Raw genomic sequence first — 15,886 nt, forward strand, 5'->3', positions numbered from 1 at the left:
CTTAGGCATGCTGCAAGGAGGCATGAGGACTGCAGATGTGGCCAGGGCAATAAATTGCAATGTCCGTACTGTGAGATGCCTAAGACAGAGCTACAGGGAGACAGGACGGACAGCTGATCATTCTCGCAGTGGCAGACTGAACATCACACCTGCGGGACAGGTACAGGATGGCAACAACTGCCCGAGTTACACCAGGAACGCACAATCCCTCCATCAGTGCTCAGACAGTCCGCAATAGGCTGAGAGAGGCTGGACTGAGGGCTTGTAGGCCTGTTGTAAGGCAGGTCCTCACCAGACATCACCGGCAACAACATCGTCTATGGGCACAAACCCACCGTCGCTGGACCAGACAAGACTGGCAAAAAGTGCTCTTCACTGACGAGTCGTGGTTTTGTCTCACCAGGGGTAATGGTCAGATTTGCGTTTATCGTCGAAGGAATGATCGTTACACCGAGGCCTGTACTCTGGAGCGGGATCGATTTGGAGGTGGAAGGTCCGTCATGGTGTTGGGCGGTGTGTCACAGCATCATCGGACTGAGCTTGTTGTCATTACAGGCAATCTCAAAGCTGTGTGTTACAGGGAAGACATCCTCCTCTCTCATGTGGTACCCTTCCTGCAGGCTCATCCTGACATGACCCTCCAGCATGACAATGCCACCAGCTATACTGCTCGTTCTGTGCGTGATTTCCTGCAAGACAGGAATGTCAGTATTCTGCCATGACCAGCGAAGAGCCCGGATCTCCCATTGAGCACGTCTGGGATCTGTTGGATCGGAGGGTGAGGGCTAGGGCCATTCCCCCCAAAAATGTCCGGGAACTTGCAGGTGCCTTGGTGGAAGAATGGGGTAACATCTCACAGCAAGAACTGGCAAATCTGGTGCATTCCATGAGGAGGAGATGCACTGTAGTATTTAATGCAGCTGGTGGCCACACCACATACTGACTGTTACTTTTGATTTTGCCCTCCCCCCCCTTTGTTCACAGACACATTATTCCATGTCTGTGGAACTTGTTCAGTTTAGGTCTCAGTTGTTGAATCTTGTTATGTTCATACACTACAAATATTTACACATGTGAAGTTTACTGAAAATAAAAACACAGTTGACAGTGAGAGAACGTTTCATTGTTTCTTTTTGCCGAGTTTACAATACAGAATGAGTAGACATCATTTACTTTCTAAAAAAGGAGTCACAGATGAGACTTGTTTAAGCATCGGAAACATTTATTTTACAACAGCACATCAGATGAATGACACCCGACTTCTCTTTCAGACAGTAGATGACCATGCTAAAACATACATCCTATCTTCTATTTACTTCCACTTGTATGTACAGGAGAACTCAACCATTCATTCAAGTGACCACACACACACACCTAGTTTACATACCATTTAAACTATATATTCATTTATTTAAAAAGATACAAAATAAAATAATGCTTCATTATTATCTTACCGCTATATATTTGCACTAACATTTCTTGTTGGTTTTTTAAAAGTTTCTAACACAATGTTGTTTCTTGATCCGGTAGAACTGCGTTTTGTATACACATTGCATTCTCTCCGACACGTTGCGTGTATTTCGACACCTCAAAAGAGGAGAAAGAAACAACAGCAAGGATTTGTGGGTAACAGAAATAGCATTTTCATTTGTCAATGTCTTCGTGTTAACAGATATTCTGATAATACAACCAATTAAATCAAAACGAGTGAGTAGTAGGGGCAGGACAATTAACTACAAACAATTAAAAATGTTTGACTTGATAATTTGAAACTTTCTTAGAAAGAAAAGGAGGGAATATAAAAGGAAGATTGCTCTGACGGATTTTGCTCTTTCTTACACTGGAGCTCAACAAAATGGAGGCTGGTCCCAGACCTGTTTGTGCTCTTGCCAACCCCATTAATGTCCTTGTCAAGCCGAGTGCCAATGAGTGACAAGGAGTTGGTATGATAGCACGAACAGACTGGCAACTCAGGTTAGGACAAGTGGATAAAATTTTAGATTGACACTGAAAAAGTCTGGAGTATAACACAGCCTGCTAACATGATGTAAAACAAGATCTAACAACAATATATATACATAACATCTAAAAACACAAAAATGAGATTCATGGAACGCATTACATCACACATACAACCACCATGCTGCTCAAAGATGATTGGCTAGCGAGTCTGAGTGACTACTGAGGGTGTTGGAACACCTAGAACCTGATGATGCTTCCTTGTAGTAAACTGGTCTTTTAGGATGTATTCCAAATGGAACCCTATTCCCTATATAGTGCACTACTTTTGATCAGGTCCCATAGGTAGGGCTCTGGTTTAGAAAAAACAAGTGTGCCCTACATAGGGAGATCCAGCCATACTCTCATATTCAGTCTGACTAAATACAGAGATGTAGCCAACAGGCATAACCACCACTTTTGGATATATAATTCTCTTATCCGACAACATAAATAAGAAACAATACAATCTATTGGCGAAACAAAAAAAAAAGAAAGAAATCTACATTTTTTTTTGTTGCAAAACTCAAATATACACAACTTAATAAAATCGAAACCTATACATTTCTCATTACTTCCTCAAAGACAAATTTTAAAACCAAGAGTTGAATAGATTGGTGGTAATAGGTATATAGAGGGAGACGTTCTGAGCACTTTTACCCACTAACACTGAACTCTGAGCTCCTAGCACAAGCTTTCATACACACATACGCAGTATTACGCACACACAGAGCTGCTAAGAGACCAGGTTACATTATGTTAGTAAATCCTTCAGAGCTCAAATTAATGTCAAGTTTCAGTAAGGGACAAAACACTGGATTGGACAGAGAGGAGGAGGAGGGTAGGTAACACAGAGGGTAGTAGTAGTATTGGAGAGAACACAACAGAGAGCAAGAGGACAACGATGATGAAGAAGAGGAGAAAGTGGAGGAAGAGGGAAAACATCCACATGATGACACTCAATTAAATAGAGATATATTTATTTTAAAAAATGTATGGAAATCATTCTGGCTTATTAAAAAGACACTGTGTCCATATTATAGGGCAGGGATCTTCAACTAGATTCAGACGCGGGCAGATTTTATTTTCTTGAGCGGATGGTCAGGGTGCCAGAACATAATTACAAATTATTTGTACAGATATAATAATTGACTATAAAACATAATTATTTCTAAACCTGGGTTACATTTGTATTACGATCACATGTCAACCACCATTTGGGGGAACCCTGCTATACTGTATCCACGGTAACAGTCTAGGTAGGACTAGGTGTAATCAGTGTCAGAACCCTGCTATACTGTATCCACGGTAACAGTCTAGGTAGGTCTAGGTGTAATCAGTGTCAGAACCCTGCTATACCGTTTCCACGGTAACAGTCTAGGTAGGACTAGGTGTAATCAGTGTCAGAACCCTGCTATACTGTATCCACGGTAACAGTCTAGGTAGGTCTAGGTGTAATCAGTGTCAGAACCCTGCTATACCGTATCCATGGTAACAGTCTAGGTAGGTCTAGGTGTAATCAGTGTTTACCCTTCATTAAAACAAACACACATCTTTCATAGTGTGGTACCCTGCTCCCTTTCTATCTAGTCACATGCTTCTCATATTTCACTCGTCTTATAGGAACTACGATCAAAACTCCTAGGAACAAACGCAACAAAGGAAAACAAAAATCTGTAAGCAGCGCAAGTGTTTAGTCCATAAAGCAGAATACCATGTGCCTTGATCAGTACATGGTTAGGGAGGCAATGGTTGACACGGTCTACAGTACACAACGATAAACTAATCAACGTTCTTTTATGGGTTTGTGTGTGTTTCCGTATAAAAAGATAAACCTGTTGACATGGTAGCTGTGGACCTACAGACCGTGACAAGTCTCAACACAGATATCTCGTTGCTGCCCGAGGAGGGGGACAGTGTCAAAACATCAACAGCAGTCAAATCATGGTCCAAACAGAATGCTAGAACATGGCTCAGAACTCAGGAACAACATCAGGTTCCACTTCTCTAAATTTAAAGTGAAGTTGCTCAAGCCACTGATGGACAGGTGATCCAGTGGTAATGAAATGTGACTGTTAGTTATGGTATCTACACAGTCTAAACTCATGCAATATATACTTAACAAAAAATATAAAACGCAACATGTAAAGTGTTGGTCCCATGTTTCATGAGCTGAAATAAAAGATCCCAGACATTTTCCATACGCACAAAAAAAGCTTATTTCTCTCAAATTTTGTGTACAAATGTGTTTACATCCCTGTTTAGTGAGCATTTCTCCTTTGCCAAGATAATCCATCTACCTGACAGGTGTGGCATATCAAGAAGCTGATTAAACAGCATGATCATTACACAGGTGCACCTTGTGCTGGAGACAATAGAAGTTCACTCTAAAAATGTGCAGTTTTGTCAAACAACACAATGCCACAGATGTCTCAAGTTGAAGGAGCGTGCAATTGGCATGCTGAATGTTCACCAGAGCTGTTGCCAGATAATTGAATGTTAATTTCTCTACCATAAGCCGCCTACGTTGTTTTAGAGAATTTGGTAGTACGTCGAACCAGCCTCACAACCGCAGACCACATGTATGGCGTCGTGTGGGCGAGCGGTTTGCTGATGTCAACGTTGTGAACAGAGTGCCCCATGGGGTTATGGGATGGCCAGGTATAAGCTACGGACAACGAACACAATTGCATTTTATCGATGCCAACAGTCAAATTTGACTGTAGAGAAATACTGTGACCAGCTCCTGGGGCATCTGTGACCAACAGATGCATATCTGTATTCCCAGTCATGTGAAATCCATAGATTTAGGGCCGAATGAATTTATTTCAATTGACTGATTTCATTATATGAACTGTAACTCAGTAAAATCTTTGAAACTGTTACATGTTACGTTTATATTTTTGTTCAGTATAAACACACACACAATGTGGAAGCCAACATAATGTCCATTAATGTATATAATGTATGTCCAGGTCGCCCTATACTCCTCTCCCCACTGAGAATGACCTAGTTAATGTCCAAGCTCAGGAAACACTATCAGAGCATGATGACATAAGATTCCCCCTCTCTGGTGGATAGAGAGGAGACGGAGAGGGCCGGTGGCTGGGGAGGAGACGGAGAGGGCCGGTGGCTGGGGAGGAGACGGAGAGGGCCGGTGGCTGGGGAGGAGACGGAGAGGGCCGGTGGCTGGGGAGGAGACGGAGAGGGCCGGTGGCTGGGGAGGAGACGGAGAGGGCCGGTGGCTGGGGAGGAGACGGAGAGGGCCGGTGGCTGGGGAGGAGACGGAGAGGGCCGGTGGCTGGGGAGGAGACGGAGAGGGCCGGTGGCTGGGGAGGAGACGGAGAGGGCCGGTGGCTGGGGAGGAGACGGAGAGGGCCGGTGGCTGGGGAGGAGACGGAGAGGGCCGGTGGCTGGGGAGGAGACGGAGAGGGCCGGTGGCTGGGGAGGAGACGGAGAGGCCAGTGGATAGAGGAGACGGAGAGGCCAGTGGATACAGGAGACGGCGAGGCCAGTGGATAGAGGAGACGGAGAGACCCGGTGGATAGAGGAGACGGAGAGGCCAGTGGCTGGGGAGGAGACGGAGAGGCCAGTGGATAGAGGAGACGGAGAGGCCCGGTGGATAGAGGAGACGGAGAGGCCCGGTGGATAGAGGAGACGGAGAGGCCCGGTGGCTGGGGAGGAGACGGAGGGGCCAGTGGATAGAGGAGACGGAGAGGCCCGGTGGATAGAGGAGACGGAGAGGCCCGGTGGCTGGGGAGGAGACGGAGAGGCCAGTGGATAGAGGAGACGGAGAGGCCAGTGGATAGAGGAGACTGAGAGGCCAGTGGATAGAGGAGACGGCGAGGCCAGTGGATAGAGGAGACGGCGAGGCCAGTGGATAGAGGAGACGGCGAGGCCAGTGGATAGAGGAGACGGAGAGGCCAGTGGATAGAGGAGACGGAGAGGCCAGTGGATAGAGACGGAGAGGCCAGTGGATAGAGACGGAGAGGCCAGTGGATAGAGGAGACGGAGAGGCCAGTGGATAGAGGAGACGGAGAGGCCAGTGGATAGAGGAGACGGAGAGGCCAGTGGATAGAGGTGATGGTGGGAATTATGCTTGTGTTTGTCAGAGTGAAATGGGGTTTTGATGATAATATCAGGCTAATATTTCAAGTGGCAGCCAAAGAAACCTTCTCTCGGGCAACACCGAGTCTTGAAGGGCGTGGGGTGTAGGGGGTGTTTAGTTGTATCCGGTGTCGGTCCGGTAGCTGGAGTGGCTGTCTGACGTCAGCCTGGTGGACTCTGTTCCGGATGGCTGCACCATGATGGGGTCACCACCAACGTCTGGGGGGGGGGGGGGAACAACACACACACACGTTACAAATCTAAATAAACTGTACGTGTGACGGGCAGGCAGCTTTAACCCGAATGACCACCCCATAGGTTGCAGAGGACGGACCAGAGTTAATCTCTTCTAAAATACAGTTCCTTGCCTCCCTGGGATCGACTGCCCTCTATCAGTCTTTCCTTCGTTCAACCAAGTGAAAATCCACTCTACTTCAAGACCTAGTCCAGTCAAAAATGTCTTGAAGTAGAGTGGATTTTCACTTGGTTGAACGAAGGGAAGACTGATAGAGGGCAGTATATATATATATATTATATATATATATAATATATATTTCCACATTGAGTTTGGAATAATACTGTGAAAATGATAATGCCCTTTTAGTGTAAGTGCTGTTTGAAAAGATGGCCTGAAATGTCAGCCTGTTTCTGCTGAGATGGAGATTTGGCCTGGCTGGTGACATCCCCAGTCGATAAATTAGATAGTGCCAACAGCTCTTCCCCACTCAGACAACTCCCAGACAGTCCTGGCAAAATTCTTGCTTGAGAAATTGCTCTTTGCTAAGAAGCTATTTCTGATCACAGTAGGGTACTTCATTGGTACCCAGAAAGGATTTGATTTCAACAAAGGCCTCAGTAACATTCTCTCCATCTCTAGTTCTATTGGTTGATGAAGCTCTCTCACCTCTAGTTCTATTGGTTGATGAAGCTCTCTCACCTCTAGTTCCATTGGTTGATGAAGCTCTCTTCATCTCTAGTTCTATTGGTTGATGAAGCTCTCTCACCTCTAGTTCTATTGGTTGATGATGCTCTCTCACCTCTAGTTCTATTGGTTGATGAAGCTCTCTCACCTCTAGTTCTATTGGTTGATGACGCTCTCTCCATCTCTAGTTCTATTGGTTGATAATGCTCTCTCACCTCTAGTTCTATTGGTTGATGAAGCTCTCTCACCTCTAGTTCTATTGGTTGATGAAGCTCTCTCCATCTCTAGTTCTATTGGTTGATGAAGCTCTCTCCATCTCTAGTTCTATTGGTTGATAATGCTCTCTCACCTCTAGTTCTATTGGTTGATGAAGCTCTCTCCCCTCTAGTTCTATTGGTTGATGAAGCTCTCTCCATCTCTAGTTCTATTGGTTGATTGAGTACACTCCTCACCTCTCTCGTCAGACTGCATCTGTGCCTCCAGGTCTTCAGGGGAGACGTAGAACTCTGGTTCCTGATCCGCGGGCGGCCGCGGTTTACACTTCCCACAGCAGCAGTTACAGCAGCAGCACAGACAGCAGCAGAAGTAGCAGCCAGTCGCCAAGCCACAGAAGATGAACAGGCCCTGCAGAGAGAGGAGACCGTCAGGGAGAGGGAAGGAGACGAGACACAGAAGATGAACAGGCCCTGCAGAGAGAGGAGACCGTCAGGGAGAGGGAAGGAGACGAGACACAGAAGATGAACAGGCCCTGCAGAGAGAGGAGACCGTCAGGGAGAGGGAAGGAGACGAGACACAGAAGATGAACAGGCCCTGCAGAGAGAGGAGACCGTCAGGGAGAGGGAAGGAGACGAGACACAGAAGATGAACAGGCCCTGCAGAGAGAGGAGACCGTCAGGGAGAGGGAAGGAGACGAGACACAGAAGATGAACAGGCCCTGCAGAGAGAGGAGACCGTCAGGGAGAGGGAAGGAGACGAGACACAGAAGATGAACAGGCCCTGCAGAGAGAGGAGACCATCAGGGAGAGGGAAGGAGACGAGACACAGAAGATGAACAGGCCCTGCAGAGAGAGGAGACCGTCAGGGAGAGGGAAGGAGACGAGACACAGAAGATGAACAGGTCCTGTAGAGAGAGGAGACCGTCAGGGAGAGGGAAGGAGACGAGACACAGAAGATGAACAGGTCCTGCAGAGAGGAGACCGTCAGGGAGAGGGAAGGAGACGAGACACAGAAGGTGAACAGGTCCTGCAGAGAGAGGAGACCGTCAGGGAAAGGGAAGGAGACGAGACACACAAACTAATTACTATTTTATTGATCTTGAGGGGTGACATTTACTGGGGACTCCATATATCTACCACTACATTTACTGGGGACTCCATATATCTACCACTACATTTACTGAGGACTCCATATATCTACCACTACATTTACTGGGGACTCCATATATCTACCACTACATTTACTGGGGACTCCATATATCTACCACTACATTTACTGGGGACTCCATATATCTACCACTACATTTACTGGGGACTCCATATATCTACCACTACATTTACAGGGGACTCCATAACGACACATCCATCGCTAAATTTAGGTGTTGACAGTCTCCTCCCGAAACACGAGACGTTGTGTTACCTCGGCCCCACCAGGAGGACGAGACGTTGTCTTACCTCGGCCCCACCAGGAGGACGAGACGTTGTCTTACCTCGGCCCCACCAGGAGGACGAGACGTTGTCTTACCTCGGCCCCACCAGGAGGACGAGACGTTGTCTTACCTCGGCCCCACCAGGAGGACGAGACGTTGTCTTACCTCGGCCCCACCAGGAGGACGAGACGTTGTCTTACCTCGGCCCCACCAGGAGGACGAGACGTTGTCTTACCTCGGCCCCACCAGGAGGACGAGACGTCGTCTTACCTCGGCCCCACCAGGAGGACGAGACGTCGTCTTACCTCGGCCCCACCAGGAGGACGAGACGTCGTCTTACCTCGGCCCCACCAGGAGGACGAGACGTCGTCTTACCTCGGCCCACCAGGAGGACGAGACGGTGTCTTACCTCGGCCCACGAGGAGGACGAGACGGTGTCTTACCTCGGCCCACCAGGAGGACGAGACGTTGTCTTACCTCGGCCCACCAGGAGGACGAGACGTTGTCTTACCCTGGCCCACCAGGAGGACGAGACGGTGTCTTACCCTGGCCCACCAGGAGTACGAGACGTTGTCTTACCCTGGCCCACGAGGAGGACGAGACGTTGTCTTACCTTGGCCCACCAGGAGGAGAGGACAAAGTAGGTGTTGACGTTCTCCTCTCCAAACTGCTCGGCCACGTACAGTCCCAGGGATCCGTACTTGTCATAGATGTTCCTCTTGGTACAGTCGTTCAGGATGGAGTGGGCGTTGTTGATTTCCTTAAACTTATCAGCAGCCTCGGGATTGTCTGGGTTCTTGTCTGGGTGGAACTTCAGAGCCAGTTTCCTGATTGGACAGAGAACAGGAAGAGGTTTATGACTGGTGTGTGTGTCAAACATCCCCCCCATTCTATAGTTCTAGAACCCTCATGTAACGCCATCACGTCATCTCTATCACATACACTGAGTGTACAAAACATTAGGAACACCTTCCTAATATTGAGTTGCCTTCAGAGCAGCTTAAAATTCACTGGGGCATTGACTCTACAAGGTGTTGAAAGTGTTCCACAGGGATGCTGGCCCATGTTGACTCCAATGCTTCCCACAGTTGTGTCAAGTTGGCTGGATGTCCTTTGGGTGGTTGAACATTCTTGATACACACGGGGAAACTGAGCGTGAAACTCAGCAGCGTTGCAGTTCTTTACACAAACCGGCACCTATTTTCATACCTCGTACATACCCCGTACATACCCCGTTCAAAGGCACTTCAATCTTTTGTCTTGCCCATTTACCAGTGGTGAAAAAAGTACCCAACTGTTATACTTGAGTAAAAGTAAAGATACCTTAATAGAAAATGACTCAAGTAAAAGCGAAAGCCACCCAGTAAAATACTACTTGAGTAAAAGTCTAAAAGTATTTGGTTTAAAATATACTTAAGTATCAAAAGTAAAAGTATAAATTGTTTCAAATTCCTTCTACTAAGCAAAACCACATAGCACAATGTTCTTGCTTTTTTATTTATTTAGGAATAGCCAGGGGCGCACTCAGACATAAATGACAAACGACGCATGTGTTTTATCGAGTCCACCAGATCAGAGGTCAGAGGGACAACCAGGGATGTTCTCTTGATAAGTGTGTGAATTAGACCATTTTCCTGTCCTGCTAAGCATTCAAAATGTAACGTGTACTTTTGGGTGTCAGGGAAAATGTATGGAGTAAAAAGTACATTGTTTTCTTTAGGAATGTAGTGAAGTAAAAGTAAAAGTTGACAAAAATATAAATAGTAAAGTACAGAAACCCAAAGAAAAAGTCTGAACTATTTTTACTTAAGTACTTTATACCACAGCCATTTACCCTTAAAATGGCACACATAGACAATCCTTGTCTCAAGGCTTACAAATCCTCCTTCAACCCATCTCCTCCCCTTCATCTACACTGATTGAAGTGGATTTAACAAATGACATCAATAAGGGATCATATCTTTCACCTGGATTCACCTGGTCAGTCTATGTCATGGACAGAGCAGGTGTTCCTAATGTTTTGTCCACTCAGTGTAGTTCAGCAACAGCAGCTCTCTGTTGACCTCTAGAGGATCTTGTCTCACAGTGGACTGTGTTAAAAAAGAAAAGTCCACATTCTCTAGGTTGTGTCCTGTGGCGCTGTGTAGCGTGCCTATAGGACTTCCTGATGTCCTTTGTCGTGGCTACTGGTGCTGTGTAGTAACGGTGTGCTGTAATATGTGGTGTCCTGGTGTATATTGTTACCTGTAGGACTTCTTGATGTCCTCCGGCGTGGCGTTCTTGTCGATCCCCAGGACCAGGTAGAGCGAGTCTCCTGATGTAGACAGAGAACGCTGTCTCTGCGCCTCAGCTGCCATGACGACCACTCCTTCTCGCTCTCGCCTTCTGTCTCTCACACTCACTCCTCACCAGTCTGAGGGCGGGAGAGAGAAAGTCAGTGACGGTGTGATTCTAGAAATATCTATGATCAAATAAAACATGACTCTACAGTAGCAGACAGACAGAGACTACACTAGCAGACGGACGGAGACAGACAGACTACACTAGCAGACGGACGGACAGACAGACAGACTACACTAGCAGACAGACAGACAGACTACACTAGCAGACAGACAGACAGACTACACTAGCAGAGACAGACAGACAGACTACACTAGCAGACAGACAGACAGACTACACTAGCAGACAGACAGACAGACTACACTAGCAGACAGACAGACTACACTAGCAGACAGACAGACTACACTAGCAGACAGACAACACTAGCAGACGGACAGACTGCACTAGCAGACAGACAGACAGACTACACTAAGAGACAGACAGACATACTACACTAGCAGACAGACAGACAGACAACACTAGCAGACGGACAGACAGACAACACTAGCAGACGGACAGACAGACAACACTAGCAGACGGACAGACAGACACTACACTAGCAAACAGACATTTATGATGAGACCTGGATTTAACCCTTTGTTTTTGGTCTGAAAGACACAAAGTACATTGACATTGCTCCTGCAGAGGATACAGTCAGGAGTGTACAGACAAGTCTATAGAACACCAGGGCACATTTTCACAGTGTGTCTTAAGAGTGGAAATACTGATCCTAGATCAGTTTAGCCTTTTAGCTCATAATGAATCAGATGACATGGAGAGTGGAGGGGGACCTGATCCTAGATCAGCACTCCTACCCTGAGAAGGTTGGTGAATATGGGCCCAGAAGATCAGAACAAAGGAATCCTAGTAAAGCTAATGGTATAGTATCCCCCCCAGTATCTCTACTTGCACATTCATCTTCTGCACATCCACCACTCCAGTGTTTAATTGCTATATTGTAATTACTTCGCCACCATGGTCTATTTATTGCCTTACCTCCCTTATCCTACCTCATTTGCACACACTGTATATAGACTTTTTCGACTGTGTGTTTTGTTTTACTCCATGTGTAACTCTGTGTTGTTGTATGTGTCGAACTGCTTTGCTTTATCTTGGCCAGGTCGCAGTTATAAATGAGAACTTGTTCTCAACTGGCCTACCTGTTTAAATAAAGGTAAAATAAAAAAAATAACTCAGGGTTCGTATACCTTTTCTTGACAAGGGACCCCCCCACCCAGGCATACAAGCGACCCAGCGACCACCATAGGTTAGGAGTTTTTTTCTTCTTCACGTCTTGTCAACATTTAACAACATTTAAAAATTTATAGATTTGGTAAATAATTTATTATTTTGACATCCCCGCAGTTTTGCGAGCCACCCCCCCCCCCCCCCTCCCTTTTTGGACCCGTGAAGACCTCTAGATCCAACGGGTGTCATTTGCTCAATATTAGAAAGTTGAGTAAAGTTGACATCATTGCTACCAAATTTTTCATAAAAACATTGAAATAATATATATATATATATTTTTTTTAAAGGTCCTGAACAGTCATTTTGAAAAGTACTTCCGCCCTAACTACCAGGAAGTTTGAAACGACAGGCTGAGTGGGCGGGGAGTTTATATTCATGAGCTCGCCTTGACTGACAGCTCTTTGACACGCCTTTGTCTAGCAACTTGGATGCAGCATTGCAGTAAAAATGTGATGGAAACACATTGAATATATATTTTTATTCGGTACATGAAAACTGAAGAGAAAAAGTACATTGTGCGCACTACGTCATTATTTTTTATTATTTTTTATTATCAGCAACAAGTCAGTTTGGTGGAAACACCACCAACGGGAAATAAACAGATTTTTGCATATTTGCATGAAAGTCTGTCGCCAATTTGAAGGAAACCTAGTTATTGATATCACTTGGAATGACTCTCCCCCCTTCTGTTCCTTGCTGCCTGAAGACCTAGCTAGCCAGTCACTAGCTAACACCAGACAGACGAAGACCTAACTAGCCAGTCACTAGCTAACACCAGACAGATGAAGACCTAGCTAGTTACTAGCTAGCTAACACCAGACAGATGAAGACCTAGCTAGCCAGTCACTAGCTAACACCAGACAGATGAAGACCTAGCTAGCCAGTCACTAGCTAACACCAGACAGATGAAGACCTAGCTAGCCAGTCACTAGCTAACACCAGACAGATGAAGACCTAGCTAGCCAGTCACTAGCTAACACCAGACAGATGAAGACCTAGCTAGCCAGTCACTAGCTAACACCAGACAGATGAAGACCTAGCTAGCCAGTCACTAGCTAACACCAGACAGATGAAGACCTAGCTAGCCAGTAACTAGCTAACACCAGACAAATGAAGACCTAGCTAGCTAACACCAGACAGATGAAGACCTAGCTAGCTAACACCAGACAGATGAAGACCTAGCTAGCCAGTAACTAGCTAACACCAGACAGATGAAGACCTAGCTAGCCAGTAACCAGCTAACACCAGACATATGAAGACCTAGCTAGCTAACACCAGACAGATGAAGACCTAGCTAGCCAGTAATTAGCTAACACCAGACAGATGAAGACCTAGCTAGCTAACACCAGACAGATGACGACCTAGCTAGCCAGTCACTAGCAAACACCAGACAGATGAAGACCTAGTTACTGGCTAGCTAGCTAACACCAGACAGATGAAGACCTAGCTAGCCAGTAACTAGCTAACACCAGACAGATGAAGACCTAGCTAGCTAACACCAGACAGATGAAGGCCTAGCTAGCCAGTAACTAGCTAGCCAGTAGCCAGTAACTAGCTAACACCAGACACAGACGAAGACCTAGCTAGCCAGTAACTAGCTAACACCAGACACAGATGAAGACCTAGCTAGCCAGTAACACCAGACAGATGAAGACCTAGCTAGCCAGTAACTAGCTAACACCAGACACAAATGAAAGGGAAACATAAATATCTTTGCCATAGATTAATAGGGTATTTAATTATATTTGCTGACACCCTACAGTCAAATGTTGGCACCAGTAGAGTAGCTATCTAGCTATATAAACCACGCCCTTCTGCAAACATGCCTTCTCCCGATGTTGGTTACAAGACAGTACTTATTTAAATTAGGTAAGAGAATGTTCCCATTGGTGTATTAAAATGAGAGTTAGGGTGATGTCACTCTGTCCCTTTCATAATGAATCCAGGTGTTTTAACATGAGGGAAGGGAACCAGTAGCAAGTCATTTTCCCATCATACTTTGATCTTGTTTCCTTCAAATATCATCCAATTTCGTGGAAAAACTTGCCCGCATCTCAGACAAAATAGTCACACGGTATACGCACGTAATGCACCATGACAACCTCATAGCATTGGCCTACATAACATATCCTTGTGAGAGAGAAATATGTGAGTCGGTCTCTGAGGGAACAAGGCAGCATTCCAGAGCGGTGTGCTTCCTTGCCAAAAGGAGGGGATGACAGTCTTCCTACTAACGAATTGACACACTTCGACCACATCGGTTTCCGGGTCACGGAGGAGAGGACGGATTTCTTGGCCCTTACGAGAAAACCCCAGGCAAACCCTGGCTAGCTGCTGGTAGAAATCACACTCCAGTCTGCTCGCTCCTCACGGCCACCGAGGCCCCAGTCTGCTCGCTCCTCACGGCCACCGAGGCCCCAGTCTGCTCGCTCCTCACGGCCACCGAGGCCCCAGTCTGCTCGCTCCTCACGGCCACCGAGGGCCAGTCTGCTCACCCCTCACGGCCACCGAGGACCAGTCTGCTCACGGCCACCGAGGGCCAGTCTGCTCACCCCTCACGGCCACCGAGGCGCCAGTCTGCTCACCCCTCACGGCCATCGAGGCGCCAGTCTGCTCACCCCTCACGGCCACCGAGGCGCCAGTCTGCTCACCCCTCACGGCCACCGAGGCGCCAGTCTGCTCACCCCTCACGGCCACCGAGGCCCCAGTCTGCTCACCCCTCACGGCCACCGAGGCCCCAGTCTGCTCACCCCTCACGGCCACCGAGGCCCCAGTCTGCTCACCCCTCACGGCCACCGAGGCGCCAGTCTGCTCACCCCTCACGGCCACCGAGGCCCCAGTCTGCTCACCCCTCACGGCCACCGAGGCCCCAGTCTGCTCACCCCTCACGGCCACCGAGGCCCCAGTCTGCTCACCCCTCACGGCCACCGAGGCCCCAGTCTGCTCACCCCTCACGGCCACCGAGGCCCCAGTCTGCTCACCCCTCACGGCCACCGAGGCCCCAGTCTGCTCACCCCTCACGGCCACCGAGGCCCCAGTCTGCTCACCCCTCACGGCCACCGAGGCCCCAGTCTGCTCACAGCCACCGAGGCCCCAGTCTGCTCACCCCTCACGGCCACCGAGGCCCCAGTCTGCTCACCCCTCACGGCCACCGAGGCCCCAGTCTGCTCACAGCCACCGAGGCCCCAGTCTGCTCACCCCTCACGGCCACCGAGGCCCCAGTCTGCTCACCCCTCACGGCCACCGAGGCCCCAGTCTGCTCACCCCTCACGGCCACCGAGGGAGTAAACAGTTGAGCGATCAGTGAAGAGAAATGATGGAGCAGAGGGGTAGCTATGGCTACGAGCCGTGGTGTGTGTGTGTGTGTGTGTGTGTGTGTGTGTGTGTGTGTGTGTGTGTGTGTGTGCGTGTGTCTGTGTCTGTGTGTCACGCCGTGGGGCTCGGAGACAGACATATTATTCTCCACTTCACTGACTGATTGGCACACACAGGAAGAGGCCAACCCCTGGTTCATTGGTTAATTTAGGAACCTGGGAACTCATTCAGGCCTACTAATCTAATGACATTACTATGTGTTACTGACCGAC

General features: G+C 47.7%; 1 protein-coding gene across 2 annotated transcripts in view; it reads right to left on the reverse strand.

Moving 5' to 3' along the window:
• Positions 1–1,201: 1,201 nt before the first annotated feature.
• The window catches only part of LOC139543124 (dnaJ homolog subfamily C member 5-like), a 35,739-nt gene continuing 21,054 nt past the window's right edge, over positions 1,202–15,886 (reverse strand). For both annotated transcript variants that reach the window (XM_071349330.1, XM_071349331.1), the window contains exons 2-5: positions 10,917–11,085; positions 9,286–9,499; positions 7,480–7,651; positions 1,202–6,324 (exon numbers count right to left, since the gene is read on the reverse strand). In XM_071349330.1, the coding sequence (XP_071205431.1) occupies positions 6,221–6,324; positions 7,480–7,651; positions 9,286–9,499; positions 10,917–11,029 (603 nt within the window). In that variant the 5' untranslated portion in view covers positions 11,030–11,085 and the 3' untranslated portion in view covers positions 1,202–6,220. The remainder of the gene's footprint in view (positions 6,325–7,479; positions 7,652–9,285; positions 9,500–10,916; positions 11,086–15,886) is intronic.

Source organism: Salvelinus alpinus, chromosome 17 (genome assembly GCF_045679555.1).
Source record: "Salvelinus alpinus chromosome 17, SLU_Salpinus.1, whole genome shotgun sequence".
Classification (NCBI taxonomy): Eukaryota; Metazoa; Chordata; class Actinopteri; order Salmoniformes; family Salmonidae; genus Salvelinus; species Salvelinus alpinus.